The sequence below is a fragment of the Chelonoidis abingdonii genome, chromosome 9 (assembly GCF_003597395.2).
Source record: "Chelonoidis abingdonii isolate Lonesome George chromosome 9, CheloAbing_2.0, whole genome shotgun sequence".
Classification (NCBI taxonomy): Eukaryota; Metazoa; Chordata; order Testudines; family Testudinidae; genus Chelonoidis; species Chelonoidis abingdonii.
Window position 1 is genome coordinate 14,797,827 of NC_133777.1, and position 17,107 is coordinate 14,814,933.

The 17,107-nt window shown below is 38.1% G+C and overlaps 2 protein-coding genes across 4 annotated transcripts in view; one reads left to right on the forward strand and one right to left on the reverse strand.

The window, feature by feature from the left end:
- BAIAP2L1 (BAR/IMD domain containing adaptor protein 2 like 1) overlaps positions 1-17,107 on the forward strand; it is a 62,780-nt gene that overhangs the window by 37,923 nt on the left and 7,750 nt on the right. For 2 of the 3 annotated variants that reach the window (XM_032771022.2, XM_032771023.2), the window contains 9 exons: positions 4,141-4,202; positions 4,298-4,369; positions 4,840-4,977; positions 6,989-7,141; positions 7,678-7,845; positions 8,613-8,730; positions 11,383-11,590; positions 12,654-12,731; positions 13,437-13,614. In XM_032771022.2, the coding sequence (XP_032626913.1) occupies positions 4,141-4,202; positions 4,298-4,369; positions 4,840-4,977; positions 6,989-7,141; positions 7,678-7,845; positions 8,613-8,730; positions 11,383-11,590; positions 12,654-12,731; positions 13,437-13,614 (1,175 nt within the window). The remainder of the gene's footprint in view (positions 1-4,140; positions 4,203-4,297; positions 4,370-4,839; positions 4,978-6,988; positions 7,142-7,677; positions 7,846-8,612; positions 8,731-11,382; positions 11,591-12,653; positions 12,732-13,436; positions 13,615-17,107) is intronic. The other variant, XM_032771024.2, reaches the window with a different exon arrangement.
- BRI3 (brain protein I3) overlaps positions 6,384-17,107 on the reverse strand; it is a 50,602-nt gene continuing 39,878 nt past the window's right edge. Inside the window, exon 3 of the mRNA XM_032771026.2 lies at positions 6,384-6,535. Coding sequence (XP_032626917.1) covers positions 6,454-6,535 — 82 coding nt within the window. The 3' untranslated portion in view covers positions 6,384-6,453. The remainder of the gene's footprint in view (positions 6,536-17,107) is intronic.

The following is a 17,107-nucleotide window of genomic DNA, read 5'->3' on the forward strand; positions in this document are numbered from 1 at the left end:
TATGGCTATACTAGTGTGTGGGATGTGAATACAGTGGTCCTTTTGGTCACACCGTCTTCATGCAATAAATCTTTCCTTTGAAAGGGTGACAGACTTAACACAGTTAGTAATAACATTTGTTTGTTTAGTTATATTTCTTTGATGCACCCTATTATCCTATCCACATTTTGGGGGACTAATGGCTTCAAAGGACTTTACTTTCAAGCTTTCTTTCACCAGAAAATTCTTCCACTTGGACATAGAGTAATCTATAGAACGGACCCATCCTAACATAAATCGGACCTAAAAATACTTGTCAACTTCGATGTCTCCCATTGTAGCCTATGACTTAGACTCGGCCTCTTCTTCACATGCCTAATTAAATGAAAGTGGTGAGCTGCTTCATATTTAAGGAACTAGAACTGCTATGGATGAGACAACAGGAGATGGATGAGTGAAATAGTTAGTATATGTACTTGAAAACCACTCCCAACATACTGGAAAATATTACTGATGTGGTCTTGAAGTGTTTCCAGAACAATCCGCCTTTAATAGAAACAATACTTGTGTTCTCCTCAGTAAGTTACATGTATAATGTGTTCGTTAATTTTGGTGTAGCCATTGGACATTTTCAAAGCATGTTCAAGTGGCTTACATAGTTTGCATAATATGAGTGTTTATAGGTAGGTTCTTTAGCATTAAAAATGTTCTATTTTTGTATTTCGATTGAATTAATTCTCATATTAAGAACAATTAACATAAGCTAATATCATATACAGACTTTTAAATCAAATATTAAATATGTGTGACCACACCAGGGGATTGCATTTTAACTAAATCAGTTTGTTTAATGGTACAAAAACAGTGTGTAGACCAGCCCTAAAGAGGAGTGTGTTCATCCACAGGCTCTTAAAGTGAGGCTCCATCTGTCTCTCCTAAGAAAGTTTCTTTAAAGTGCAGGTCTATTCTGAGAACTAAGTACAAATTATTCAGATTTTTTCTCTTTTTGTGCATGCAGTCATATCTGTTTGCTTTACTGAAATAAATAAGTGTTTTTCATGTTAGCTTTGCAGAACCAACACAGCTAAGATTAAGTTAATGGGATTCTATTCCATTTTGTGTTTCATCAAGAGAATTGTTTACTGAGTTCCGATTCACTGCACTTCCGTAAACCTATGTGATGGGAATGGGATTGCACAGATGTTACTAAGGGAATGAGATGGAAAGAGTCCAGCTTGATTCTCAAAAGCCAAGATGAGTTATCAGAAGTAATTGTACATCAAGCACATATGATTCATAAATTAGCATGGTAGTACCATTCTGATTTGTCAATTTTCAGAGTACAACTACATTTGGTGATTCAGTTCCCTCACCTATAAAATGGGGAAAAGTTTATTTCCTTTTTGTTAAACAGTTTGAGATACTCTGGTAAAAAGGTACTGTTGTAAATTTTTTGAGGTAGGGATTATGTTTTCCTCTGTCTCCTGTGGAGCACTCTGCATGTGTTCAGTAAATATAATTGCTTGTAACTTTACCAATTTTCACCTGCAGTACTAAGAAAATGGGGCAACTACATGTGAGCAGTTTGAGTCCATATTGTTCCACATGTAAATATCCATAAATCCTAGGTTTGTAAAGTTATTGAGGTGCTGCTTTGCTCAACATTGTCATCAAAAGTTACTTACGCACTTAGGAGCCTAATTCCCATTGACTTTCAAATTATTTTAATCTATATTGATGATAATCTAAAAGTATGCCAAATTCTTTTTAAAGTACCCTTTAACAACACAAGGCCAAATTCTGAAGTCAGTGGAGGTACTCCAGATTTATACCAGAGGTAGATTTTGGCCTATAATTTATATCTTATTAGATCACAGTGCACTTATTATGGGTTTTTGCTCCAAATATTGACTCAAAACATGAAACAGGAAGTGAAATGGGTCAGCTAGTACATATGAGTGCTGCTGGATTAGTGGTAGCAATGAGGGGATTCTAGCATGAAACTGGTTTTATATCGGCAGTGAAGAATGCAAAGATTCACTTTAGTTGAATTTGCTTAAAAAAGGTAAAAATGTTATGCAACAGATGGTCACTAATCTTTAAAAATATTAATTTAAAAATGTACTCTTATATGTTGTAACCATACAAATATGAAGAAAACAAATTTGTAAACTAAACCAGTGCAAACTTTTAAAATAACATGTAATTTTAAAAATATGTTTTATTTCAAGATAAATTTTAGCAAGATATATGTTGTAATAAGGGTGAAAAAAATGTGTTTCTAACTAAGTATTCAAACCCTAAAACTGAGGGCTTACAGTCAGCCTGAGTGCTGTTTCAGACAAGAAAAACAACATTCACACGTCAGGTTTTCCATTCTTGATGCACCAGGTGAATGGGTTGTTTTACTAAGCATTTACACTGTGGTGGGAGGGGAAACCCAAAGGAAGGGAGTGTAAAAGGGTGATGAGAGAGTGAGCCAGCACCCAATGTTGTTGGATAGCTGTCAGTACTTGGAGCTCCAAGATCTACTGCATTAATCTTTACAATGCTGCCAGCCATTAGCTAGGTGTGTTGCTGTGGCAGCAAATTCACATGCTGTCAGAGAGAGTGGAAGTAAGTTCTTAAAAGATGTTTCCACAGGCAAGTTTAAATGCCCTTTAGTAAATGTACTGTCAGTTCTTTTTTTCCTCACCCTCATCATTTATATGTTTTCAAACATTTAGTTTTAGTTGTAAGTGTAACCTTAAATTTGAATTTCTTGTTTTTAAGTTTCTTTTCCCGTTAAGTTATTGATAAATGTCTACAGACTTTCTCCAGTTTAATCTTGTTTTTTGTCTGGGAATACCAGTCTAACATTTACAGTATCTTTGTGGTGATGGAGTTCTGTTAACAGGAATACTAGAGGAGAGTGTATCCACTCCTGAAGTCCTAAAATAACAGGCTCGCTTCCTCATGCCATCTACTTACCAGACAAGTGTTTTTATGTAACTGCACTGTATTTACTTTTCTTATTGCATATAAATAACCAGTTACTATAGCAACTCTCACCTCACATGATATTTGCCCCTGCACACTGTATTAACTACAAACAAAGAACACCCAAAGAAACAATCACAGCATTCTGTCAGGTGAATGCAATGACCCAGAAAAACAGATACATAAAAATCCCTTTAACAATAGCCCAGCTCTTCCACCCACAAGATTTGGGCACAAAGGGGATCCTCCAACTGGAGATATATTTCCTTCCAGAGGGACTGGAGCTCAGCTGTCTCCATAACATTCTTCTCTCTTCTTTTGCCAAATCTCATGAAGCAATCCCTGCAGGGGATGAAGAATGGCTGGGATGGGGCAGACATGGGCAGCCCAAGAAATAGGGGGAGATGCACATCTTTCTCCCTGAAAAGATTGTACACCCCATATTTTACATTATTTAGCGCAGGTTCCATTGTCCCCTCTATACGAGGTGCTTTACAACCCCAAAAGACATGGTTTCTAGTTCAGCCTCATTTAAGACAGATGTAAATTGAGCATGGCAAACAATAATGAAGGGAAGATAGAGAGATAAGGGTATAAACAATATGTTCACACAATTACATAGGCTAGCTATATCCTCAGCTTGATGGTTCCAGCTCCCTTAAATGTGGGGAGAAAGATTTGTTTTGTTTCGGGTGTTGTTGTGGGAAGGGGTTGTTTGTGTTTTTGTTTTGTTTTGGGAGGGATTGTTTTCTCTTCAAAGTCTTTGTGGATTTTGCCCTGATTGGCTGATTTCACGTAGTTACAGCAGTTATAGAAGTTGGTCTAAAGGAGGAAGGAAGAAAGGACAGTGGCTTTGCTGACTAGTCCAAGGAGGGAGTTCCAGGCATATAGGGGGGTAGGCTAGAAAACATGAAGACAGGTTCAGTGTTGCTTTCACATAGATAGTAGATTATTGATTATTCAAGTCATGTGTGTAAGCTGCTTAGTAAAACTGTGGCCAGATAAAATTATTTTGTTCAGAATAAGATTGTCATGATTAACCATTGCAAGAAGGTGCCCTGCTTAAATTCTTAGTTCAGTTTATACTGTTAATTATAAAGGTATCATCCTGCTTCTACTGTGTGTTGACAACTTCAAACATCTGTAAAGAAACAAGAAAAATGGGTGTTTGTTTATCCACAGGACATGTCCTTAAAGAGATTTCAAACACAAACAAGATACTTAATGACAGCCTAGAGGAAAGTGTAAGTATTTTTTACTCTATCTAATCTTTTTGAAATAAAAGAACTGTTTTACTTTAATTTTAAATAACCCTATTATCACTTGCTTACTTTTAAAGTTCAAAAAATTTCATAAAGAGATTATATCTGAACTGGAGAAGAAAACAGAACTGGATGTAAAATATATGAATGTAAGTACACTGAATTAAATACCAGAAAAGAAATCTCATATATTTATTTGCATTGCGTGTAGCCATAGCAATTGTTTGTGCCTTTTTAAAATGATAATTTACAAAAGGAGCATACATAGAATTTGATCTTTAACTACTGAGGGATGTTTTCAACTTATTTGGTTTATTTTAGAAGTTATTCTGTAATGTACAACTATATATTAGAGAATATTATCTAAATCCTAAATTTAAAAAACAAATTCCGTAACATTTTTCATTTATTTTAATTGTAAATGAAAAACCTGAGAGTGAATTAACAGTGGAATTTTGTTTTGACTAGATTCTCCAACATGAAGAAAAATAATTGACACATTTGTAGCTTTAATGTTAATCATCATAACAATACAGTGGATTTCTTAGCTGCCTGCATTAGTGCTCTGATAGTTGTATTGTTGCATGCACTGCAAGATACTTCAATGCTTTGATTGCAGGCAACTTTAAAGCGATACCAAACAGAACACAGAAACAAGTTAGATTCATTGGAAAAATCTCAGGCTGAGCTGAAAAAAATCAAAAGGAAAAGTCAAGGTGGAAGAAACGCAATGAAATATGAGAATAAAGAATTTGAGGTTAGTGTGCTCGCTCCTCTTACTTATTGGCTCCTCTCTTCTATCCAGTTTAGGGAAACTGGTCAGTAATAGAAAACTTACAGCTGTTAGTTCAAGTTCTCCTTTAGAGCAAACTGACCTTGATTTCTATGCCTGTAATATATTGAATTATCATATAGAATAATTCCTATATTAGTTATTTGGCAACAGTTAGAAGAACTTCAAAACAGTTGTTATTGTTTTTGATTTTTCCCAAGTTATTTTAGGTTAAGAAGATTATTAGCATATGTAATTAAAAAAAACAGATGTTAAGGTTTAGGGTCCAATCCTATACTCTGTACATGGAGTCCCATTGATTGTATTACTCTTTGTAGGATCAGGCCCTGGATTTTGTTTTTTAACGTAGCTTCTATTTTTGTACTAGCAATTAATTATTGGTTGTAGTAATGGCATTTGGATTTCTGACTACTGGATTTACAATCAGCATCAAATAGTAGGACATCCAAATACTATTACTTGTGGCCACAATTAATTGCAACTTATTATATATTCCAGTACATACAAGCTTGAATTCTTAACTGTGCCCAAGCACAGACACAGTGAGGGGCTAGGGAGGGTGGGAGAGAGGATTGACAGAGGGCCAGCCACTGTTCCCTGAATCTGTTACACAAGTTCCTAGTGGAGCAGGTGGTATCAGCAAGTGGCAGACTAGGTGCAGGAGGTTCCAGTATGCTACTGGGGGACATTGTGTTGCCATCTTGGAGGGGAGATGTAAAACTTAGGACTGACTATTTGTGTTAATTAAAGATCACCAGGTAATCTTTGTAAAAGACTGGTCTTAACTCCTCTGTGTACATATAACAGTTGCCTATAGTAACAATAGTGGGTAAAGTTAGACCTGTGTGTAGTTGATCTATCAGTTGAAGTTTTTTAAGTGCTTTGGAAACCTTCATTCTGAAAGGTGTTATGCTAAACATAATATATTATCACTTAGTATTACCTGTCCTAATGTTCCTATAAAGAGCCTTGCCATTATGATGCAAAATAAAAAATAGTAACATTGTGAAAGTAAACAGATAGATTGTGCTGTTGCTTCAAATAATGGTACAAATTTTAATGTAAATGTTTTGTATGTATCAGATATACACAAATACTTGTTTATTTGCAGTTTTCTTTGCACTTCCTTCAGTCTTCATTTCATGTTACTTATTTTAATTTTTTTCTTTATCTTCTATTTTCAATGTTTTTTCTTTATAAAAATGTTTTAGCCAAGTCTATTGAACATAATGTTTAGCTACTGTTTCTAGTTATTTGTATAATAACATAAGTTCAGTAGAGGAAGGATTGTCTTGTGATTAAGGTACTAGACTGGGATTCAGAAGATCAAAGTTTAATTCCCACCTCTCCCATAGACTTCCTTGATGATCTTGGTCAGGTCTCAATCTCTCGGTGACTCGGTTCCCCAGCCATAAATTGAGGTAGTGATAGTTCCATACTTCACAGTGGTTTTGTGAGGTTAAGTTTGTTAATATTTGTGAAACACTGATAGACTATAGTGATGGGAACCCAGAGACAGGACCTGTGGGATAAAAAAAAAAAAAGACAGACAGTAGATAATAACGTCTGAAGTTTAAAAAAAAAATACACAAATTGATTTGTTCTGCTCACTTTCTGCTAGTCTGAAGTAGTCTTATGACCTATTTCATTTCTGTGTGGAGGCTAGAAGTTCTTTCCCTTTGCTGCTGCACTGTATGGATTTTGTTTTTCTCTTCTAATATGTGCATGATTACTGGCAAACAATCAATTTTATCTACTTTGGTGGGCATAGTAAGGATAAATAATTATCTGAAATGTAAAAGAGATGTTTAAAGCAAAAGCTTCATGTTCCTTTACATAAAAGAATTTAGATTTCTTAAAATAATTCCAGAAAGGAACAAGATATGCTCAGATAAGTAGGGTTGTGTAAGAAAAGTCAAGCTCATGAGTAGCCTGAGCATAATTCATTATTAATTTATTAATTATTATTATTTAGTATTTGGAAACTGTGAGTTCTCGACAGAGTGATATTCAAAGATTTATTGCTGAAGGTTGCAGAGAAGCTCTACTTGAAGAAAAAAGAAGATTCTGTTTTCTGGTTGACAAGCACTGCAGTTTAACTCAGCATATGCACTTCTATCATAAACAGGTCAGTGTGGCTGGTAACATAGGTGGCATGAATGCAAATACTCACAGGGCCTAATCAGGTGAGGTAAAACTGATAGGGCCTAATTAGGTGAGGCAAAACTCATCTCCTTCGTGTATGCTGAGGTCCATAAATGATAAAGATAATATAAAATACATTATGTAGCTCATGAAAATTTTATTTGATAGAAAAATGTTTTCAATGCAGTATTTTTGGTTAGTAATCCATTACTTCTTGTAGTAATAAATTATGACCAGAAATCAAATATTATAAATATTCCAATATCTCAGTCTTACAGTACGGCAGTTATTTCTATCACATAGCATTACTTTACATTTGTATGTAAAGACTCCCTAGCAACAGTATTCATATTAGGCTAAATTCTGTTGTCCCTGACACATGTACAACCCTATATACAACACTGAGTTTGCACGGATGTAATTAAAGGCAGAATGTGGCCCTTTACAATTCAAATGTTGGTTTAACCAAAAAAAAACAACAACAACAAACCATTATGTAACTTTTTTTACTGGTTACAGTGTGCAGATTTACTTAACTCCAAGTTGCCTGGATGGCAGGAAATGTGTAGTGATGCCACAAAAGTGCCAGAAAAAGTTATGAATATGATAGAAGATATGAAGACGCCTGGTTCCACTCCAATCTCAGGAACTCCACAACCTTCACCAGTGACAGAGAGAAATAGTATGGTATGTATTGGTTACAAGTTCTCAAGGTTGGATTGACTTCTCTGATCTCTTCATGTACAAAAACATTTGGACTCAAAAGCCATAACAAACAACCTGATTTATTCTGGAATGAGTTACAAACTGGAGCCTCAGTCCAGTAAATAGATGCATCAGGTAGATTCTTGTATCTACACGAAGCCCCATTGACTCCGGTGAATTCTGGGTTGCCAGGAAAAAGAAGCCATAGGCTCTCATGTTCAGACCCCTATTTGTAGGTGAAATAATTTTTGAAACACTTGAGTTTCTGAATGAAACTCAACTAAATTGGCAGGCATACAATGGTCATAATATACTGAAATATACTTGGAACAGGGGGGCACCCTGTTTACTTCAAGAGAGTATTTTTTTTTTCTGAATTAAAGAGAAACCTAACTTACTATTTTCAAATGATTGAAAAGATAATAGTGATTATATATCTGATGAAATATATAACAACCAGAGTGTAACTGAATGGAATATTTATGTTAGAAACTAGGCCCCACTCCTGCAACTGGTTCTGTGTGGAAGGTCCTTGCACTCCTGTGGGTCCAGTGGCAGAGGACTCCTCCAGGTTTTTTTTTTTTCATCAAAGAAGTTGGGCAGCTAGGGACCTTCCACAATTTTAAGCTTGTATAATTTAAGAATATTTGGTTATTACTTTTTAGAATTCAGTGCTGAAAGTAATCTAAGAGGTCCCTGTCATTTTGTTACTATGATAATATTATCTTAATAAAACTTTGTGTCTTTAGGTTGGAAGAGTGCCCCCTGCTCCTACAGTTAGAGCATTTACTAGTCCTTTAGTTGACATGTTTAACAATCCACCAGCAGTTCCAAAGGTTCCTTCAGAAAGATTAAATAATTCAGGAGGTGAGTTTTTACTTGTTGAAATGTTATTTTAATGTAGAAAATAGGCTTCACTTTCATCTTGCTACTGATATACAATAAGTACAAATGACATACTGTGCTATCTATCAAAAATTAGTGTAGCTGTCTTGGCTGTCACCGTAGTCACTATATGATATATCTTTGGAGTTCCAGCTGGAAAATCCTAGAGGAAGGAAAAATTGTCTTTCCAAAATGTTAGTGATATTCTTAGTAAAAAGATATTGCAGTAGGTAGCTGTCTAATAAGAAAAATTAAAATACTGAAGGGGGAAGAACGTTTTATGGTAAAAGCCCAAGTCAAGAGATCTAGATTCTGTTGTAATCTCTGGAGCCATGCACAGATACAAATTTTGTATCCACATCCAATCCATGATCCACAAACATGGTCTGGATGTAGATATCTGTGGCTATAAAGCGGATATCCACAGATTTGCAGGGCTCTATCAATCTTTGCCAATTACTTCCTGATTAATTGTGAGCTAGACTCAAAGTGGGATTTTCAAAAGCACCTAATGTTTCACTTCAGTGGGAGTAGATTTCAGCTAACAGAGTCTTTGAAAATCCCACCTTTAACCTCCCTTTGCCTAACTTCCCCATCTATAAAATGGTGAAAAATAGTAGTGCAGTGCTGGACCACATTTATTTAATGCCTGTAAAACTCATGAGATTCTCTGATAAAAGTGTAATAAGTTTTAATATCATCCTCATGAAATACAGTATTTGGTCAGCCACATGACTGTCACTTTGCATTCTTGGCATACTGGGCTGCCATTTTGTAAAGCCAAATGGAAATTGCTAGCATTCTAATTTAGCTCATTCTCTCTTAATCAAAGTGATTATTTCAGTGCATCCAAGTAGTAAAAATGAACAATATTGCATTGTTTAAAAAGGGTGCCAAAAGTAGTTTTGAAAAACAAGTGTGAGGTAAAATAGGTCTACTATTTCATTGTTTCTGGCTGCTCAAATGGAAAATCCCATAAAGCGTTGGGAAATGCCATTAAGATTAGGATACGCTGCTGTACTGGTGTTAAAACATTACGTCCAGATTATATTCTGCAAGTTAGAAAAAAAAACCTAGGGCAAGATCATAAGTTAAGGAATGCACAAAATTCTCCGAGATAATCAAAATAATGCTTGGCTCTCCTGCTCAAACACACACAAACCATTTACAGTAACTCCTCACTTAACGCTGTAGTTATGTTCCTGAAAAACGTGACTTTAAGTGAAACAATGTTAAGCGAATCCAATTTCCCCATAAGAATTAATGTAAATGAGGGGGTTAGGTTCCAGGGAAATTTTTTTCACCAGACAAAAGACTATATTATATATATGTATACACACACACACACACACACACACACACACACACACACAATAAGTTTTAAACAAACAATTTAATACTGATACACAGTGATGATGATTGTGAAACTTGGTTGAGGTGGAGGAGTCAGAGGGTGTGATATTTCCCTGACTGCTAAATGATGAACTAGCAATTGGCTGAGCTCTCAAGGGTTAACTCTCTCACTCTGCAAGGCAGCAGGAATGGAGGGAGATATGCGCATTTCCCTTAAGTACACTGCCTTATTATTAGATCAGCTTGCTGAGATCTCAGCTGCTGCAAGCTCCCTCGGTCCTGAGCCCTGCTCTATGGAAGATGGGGTAAGCGGGGTGCAGGAGCAGGGGGGAGGGAGACACCCTGACATTAGCCCCCCTCTTCCTTCGCTCCTCCTCGGTACAGCAAGCAGGAGTCTTGGGTAGCAGCTCCAAAGCAGAGGGCAGGACCAGCACATGGCAGTGGGGGGAGGGACACAGCTGAACTGCAGGCAGCTGCTGCACAGGGAACTTAAGGGAGGGGGGAGCTGATAGGTGCTAATAGAGGGCTGCAGGTCCATCCTGGTTCCAGGCCCCCACCAGCTAGCTGCAAGGGACTGCTCTTCCTGCAAGCGGTAGACAAAGCAGGCAGCTGTCAAAAGAGGTTAGAAGAGAGCATTGCACAACTTTAAATGAGCATGTTCCCTAATTGATCAGCAACATAACAAAACAATGGTTAACTAGGATGACTTTAAGTGAGGAGTTCCTGTATTATGTGTAGTAGTTATGTCACTGACAAAGGTTTGAGACATCCCTGTAGTCACATTAATGGCCTGATTTTTTCAGTGGTGTCAAACCCCTGCACCTTTCACTGACTTCAACTGAACCTGAGTTCTTGTTACAGCTTGAAAAATCAGATTTTATAGGCCTTTAGTTTCTGAACACAGTTAAAGTCTTCTGGAACCGGAAATGACAGCATGTCAGGTTTCTCATCAGTGTGTACTTTAGCAACATCCAGTCACTAGAGGAAACCAGTCGTGGTCATTAAATTCTGTACATGTTTTACATTTACTAATTTAAAGTTATTGCACTAGCCATAGTATTTGCTATACTTAGCAGAAGGAATATTGTGGTAATGTTAATTATTTGCAAATGGCAGTTGTGAAGATTTTACTGTAATTGGAAACCATTGAGCCAGGACAATAGATAGTTTGGATGAGCTGTTTGGTGGAAAATTTTGGTGCTGCTGTTGTACTTTTCTCTTTTTAGGCACCTGTTTCACTCTGTTACCCTGTGGTTATTGTTACACTGATTTTTTTAACAGGTAATTCAGATGATGCCAGTTTATCGCGTTCAACTTCTGTTGCCACAGGACTGAACATAATGAAAAGGCAGAAAGTAAAAACTATCTTTCCACATACAGCTGGAACTAACAAGACATTACTTAGCTTTGCACAGGGAGATGTCATCACACTTCTTATAGCTGAAGAAAAGGATGGCTGGCTTTATGGGGAACATGACTTGACTAAAGTGTAAGTCAGTCAATGTATTACCTGATTCCATTATGTCCATTTAAATTGGCAAGTAGTTTTTTGCTTCCCTGTTCACTGTCATTGATTGGGAATTCTGAGGGAAGTGTTCAGCAACCAGGAAGGTGTTACTGTGGAGGCAAATTTGTCATATAAAAAGAAGTGTATATATCAGGGGTCAGCAACCTTTCAGCAGTAGTGTGCCAAGTCTTCATATATACACTCTAATTTAAGGCTTCATGTGCCGGTAATACTTTTTAACGTTTGTTAGAAGGTCTCTCTATAAGTCTATAATATATAACCAAACTACTGTTATACGTAAAGTAAACAAGGTTTTCAAAATGTTTCAGAAGCTTTATATTAAATTAAAATGCAGAGCTTATTAGTTTAGTGTGCACTTGTTTTTCCTTGCTAAGTATTCCAATGTCTACTGGCATGTATTTGGATATTTTAAGCTGCACACAGGCTTCTGAGCAATCAGTTGTTAACTGGCTGGAACCCGATTGGCAGCTGAGGTGAGTGGAGCTGGCGGCTGGTAGGGCTGAGCAGGGCTAGAAGCCTGGACCCTGTCTGGCAGGGGGCCTGCGCTGAAGCAAGGTGAGTGAGGATGCGGGGAACACCAGCTGGCAAGGGACCAGCAGCCGGAACCCCAGAGTGGCGATGTGCTGAGCAGGTCAGCCCGCCCAGCTCTGGGGTTTCTGTAGTGGCCTGAGCATCTCTGTCAGCCCCCACTCTGGGGTTTTGGCTGCTGGCTCCTGTCAGCTGGGCTCACAGCCTGCTGCCAGACTGGGGTTCCTTCCCCCAGGCCAGCAGCAGGTGCTGAGTGGGACCGGCAGAAGGACCCCAGCTGGCAAGGGGCCAGCAGCGGGAACACCAGAGCAGCGGTGCCACAGGTTACCAACCACTGATATATATACAAAATCCTCTGAAAACAGTATCACCAAAAACCAGGCATAAAAGCTAAATCTTCATCTAGCCTGTTGAGCCTGCTCTTCCGTACAGTGCCATCAATTTAAAAATATAAATACTCAAATATATCAGGCTGTCCATTTTTTCCCTGTTACAGAAAAGGATGGTTTCCATCATCATACACAAAACTACTGGAAGAGCCAAGTGATGAAACAGAACATGTTACAGTGCGAAGGTAATGTTATTATGCGGTTTATTGAACTGTTTAACGATCTTTAAACGTTACAGAAACTCTGTGTCCCAGCGATGCACGCAGCCAATTACCCAGTCCGACTCTGTTCCCAGAGGTGCTGCTTGCCGGTGACTGATGAAAGAGAGAGAAATCCTTCCAGAATGGACTCAGTGCAAATCCTCCAGTGTTCCCCACTCTGTCCTCCCCCGTGCACGTAATGGGCTGGTCTACGCTGGTCACTTCCTGTTCTCCCCCTGGGCTCCACTCAGTTAAATCCATCCCCCTTTCCCCTCTCTCATAATCCAAATGCAGTAGGAACCATTAAATGAGTCTCTTCTGCTTTTTTCTGCTCGCTAGACAAAGACCCACCACATTCAGTCAAGGTGTTCACATTTTCTAATAAACTTTTTTTCTTCTTAAAATTAATTTCTCCTAGTGTTTTATTGTTCAGTAATGTGATCTATACTATAAATATTTTCTAACATTATATATTCTTTCTCATATGCCTTGATTAAACTCCATCTTCTTTCACCAAAGACCCATATCTATTAAAACACTTTAAGTGCAAGTAGACCCACTGAAGTCAATGGGATGACTCGTGTATTAAAAGCTAGGCACATGTTTTTATGTTCTTTGCTGGACTGGGGCCCAAACCATTATCAGTTGTTGTTTTAATTAAGCTATTATGTGCTTTTTTCCCCGTTTTAGCGCTGCACCAATCAGAAGTATCAGTTCTATAAATCTAGCAGATAAAGGTGGTGTTGTCCTCCCCCCACCAGATTATCTGGGATCTTTGCAAACAGGCACAACTTCAGAAATGAGAGCAGATTCTTCCAAAGGTACTATTGTTAAAGCACCTGTGGCCACACCAGAAAGCACAACTCCTGTGAGTAAAATTGCATTACATTTAATGAGTTATATGGGTCCAACTGTTCTTTTCCATCCTTATCATTTGTCTGGCCATCTGACTGATCTCCTCACAGCCTGTGTATTGTTTTATCTTGTTTGCTATTGAAGACCATGTATGCATGTGCCTCATCAGTCAGCAAACCCTCTTTGTGTCTGGGCATAGTGTAGCAAGCACTCCTCCTTTAGCTCCCCCTGCTGACAGCCATTGCAGTCCCATGGTGGGGTACTTCTAGCAACACAGTTCTGCTACTTCTGGGATAAACCAATCGTCCAACAAATAATAGTCCATTGGCCTTACACTGGGCCTTCAGTCCAACCCTGGACTCACTAGCCGTTACCATTGGTATCCAGAAGTTTCAGCCTTCTTCAGTAGGCTACTAGTGGGGACAACAGTCCCACTCCTTCCCCCCTTGGGTTCCAGTCCTGTTCCTTTTAATAAATAGTCAAGGCTTGACTACACAGACCCCTTGCTCCATCCCTGGACCACTTCTTACCTTCCTTCTTCCTCTGTTGAGAGCCTTTGCCATAGCCTCTTCCCAGGATCAAAGTGTATCAACTTCTCCCTCTCCAAGCTTCTTCCACAGGCTCACTGCAGATCTTCTTTGAACTTTATATCACCCGAGCAGGCGTCTTCCTGCTCCCTGCAGGCCTCTTCACCAGCACCAAGAATCCTGGGCAGGCAGACTTCCTTCCACTTTCCTTCCCAAGAGCCTTGGACTCCCAGTTGCAGCCCTACCTTCCTTCATAGAGGCTTTGTCTGCCAGCAGTCCCTCTCAGCTCCCTGACTCCAGCCAGGCTTCTCTTGTTGAGAGAGCCAGAGAGCTGCCTGGTTCAGCCTTTTTCATTCCTGCCCCCGCCCCTCCCACTGCTTCAACACACACACAGTGCAGGTGTAGCCGGGAGAGACTGATTGAGCCCACAGCTTACATTAACAACTTCTGCCCCCATCACACACCCCTAATGTCAAAGTCTTTTTTTTGCCAAACTGTCCCCACTGTAAGAATTATTTTTCCTGATGTCTAATTAAAACTTTTTCCTTTGGAAGCTCGGGCTACTACTTATTAAACTACCTTTAACCACCTGAAATAATTTTTACTTCTCACTGTTGTTATATAGTGCCTCCTCTAATCTACATTTACAAGTTTGTCTACTTTTCTCTAAAACAGACATACCCACTTTCTCTTTCTCATGCATCCCTGTCATTTTATCAAATTGGTTACTCTTTATTAAGATTATTGCTAAAACAAAATAAGCATTTAATGTAAACAATTCTGTGTTGTTATTTCAATTCAGAAAGTGGAGATGCATCTTAGCATGTATAAAAAGGATAGATAGATTAGAAATAGACAGACGCATTGTTTTTAATACATTCAAAAATAACAATGTAACAAACATTAAAAACTGAGTGCCTTGCATGGTGTCAAGTATCAGAAAGGTGGCTGTGTTAGTCTGTATCCACAAAAACAATGAGGTGTCCGGTGGCACCTTAAAGACTAACAGATTTATTAGGGAATAAGCTTTCATGGGTAAAAACCCCCACTTCTTCAGATGCAACCGAAGATGCATCTGAAGAGGTGGGGTCTTTTACCCACGAAAGCTTATGCCCAAATAAATGTGTTAGTCTTTAAGGTGCTACCAGACTCCTCATTGTTTTTATTAAAAACTGACATCTTATTTAATTGATAATCAATACCAGATAGACCTAAAAATAACAATGCCAAAGTTAATATGTGTCCTTGGGGACCTGATCCAATGGCCACTGAAGTCAGTTGGAGGCTTTCTACTGAGTTCTGTTGGCACTGGATCAAGCCTTTTTAGGAACAAGGCCAGCTCCAGGCACCAGCCCAGCAAGCAGCTGCTTGGGGTGGCCAACGGTGAGGAGTGGCACATCCAGGTCTTCGGTGGTGGGTCCCTCACTCCCTCGTGAAGGACCAGCCATCAAATTGCAAAGACAGAAGCGGCGGCGCTACAGCTGCACATTGCAATGGCGGCTTTTTTTTTTTTTTTTGCTACTTGGGATGGCAAAAACCCTGGAGCTGGCCTGTTTAGGAAACACCACATTTTTTCCATTTCAGTCCTTGTCTTTAAGCTAACGTTAAGAAGGGAGAGGTATTGTTTAGGAGCATAACTAGGAATAATATGATTTTTTGGAAGTGAAATTTAGGCTGAATGTTGAGAAAACTTCCCAGCACTGGAAGATATTAAACCCTTGAATAAAATCTCAAGGAAGGTGATGGAAAACCGATCACTTACATCATTTTAAAATTATAATAGTCCAAGCAATTGAGAGCAATGAACCACATTCTGCCTTCAGAAAGATCTGTGCAATCCCATATAAGAAAATGGTGTTGTGTGGGTATAACTGATGGCAGAATATAGCTCATAGTCTATAAAATAATCGTACACAGACCAGGGGGAGTATTTAGAAACACGCATTAAGTCCCATATCCTGCAAACACACACGACTGAATGGACTGCATTTTTTACCTATTCATTTGTAAGCTTGGTAGTTTAGCCATTAAATCTGAATACAAACGATGCATGTTGATTGCTGAGTTTATACCTAACTCTGATAAATGATTTTGCTCAGATTGTTTCCCAAAATTTCTGAAGCAGAATACCTGCATTGGGGGGTAAAATCTGCTTTAATATAACAGTCTGTAAGGCAGTAGTTGAAGCTCTGCTAAAACTGAGTTGCAGTGCCACAGTAAGATGTCAAATTTTAATAGTGTATAATTCCATTGTGAGTGTCTTTAAATTCCATATTGCCTACCACTCTGTCACGAATGAATAACGAAACAGAATTCACATTTAGTTACTGCACCAGAAATAAACAGAAAACTAGTATGACTGAATTAAGTATTTTATAACTACAGTAAATGTAATTGGCATTGTAAACTGTCATGTTTGTGCTTGCTAAGTGATCTGCTGGAACATATAGTAGAAATGAGAATGCCCCTGTAAATCTCATACTGTAGCAATGTGAAATATAGAAGTCTCAGAATATCCTGCTCGGAAAGTGGATCGCAGAAACTGAAAGTTTGTTACATCTTTTTGATTAATATTAAAATATTCAGTTAGTGATCAATAATATGTATATGATAGTACTTGAGAGTAGTGACTTTCAGGTGGCATCAGAAAACTATAGTCTTTATCAAAGAGGTCTCGTGCTCTCTCCTTTTTTAATTAATTTATTAATATAATTAGATGTGTGCAAGTGCCTAGATACAGTGGTGGCAGGCACTTTTTTTAATTAGACAAAATAGATTAGCCTGTATATTTGTGTCTGCATATGGGTATTTGTGGTTCTCTGTCCACATGTAGCTCAAAAATTTAGAGAATGAGCAATATTTCTGGAAATTTATGAACTAGTAAATGCTATTTTTAATAATGATTTAATAAACAATAAGTAAGTATTATCCAAAACCTCACATTATTATAGTAGTATTTTGAAGATTTGAACTCGGGCA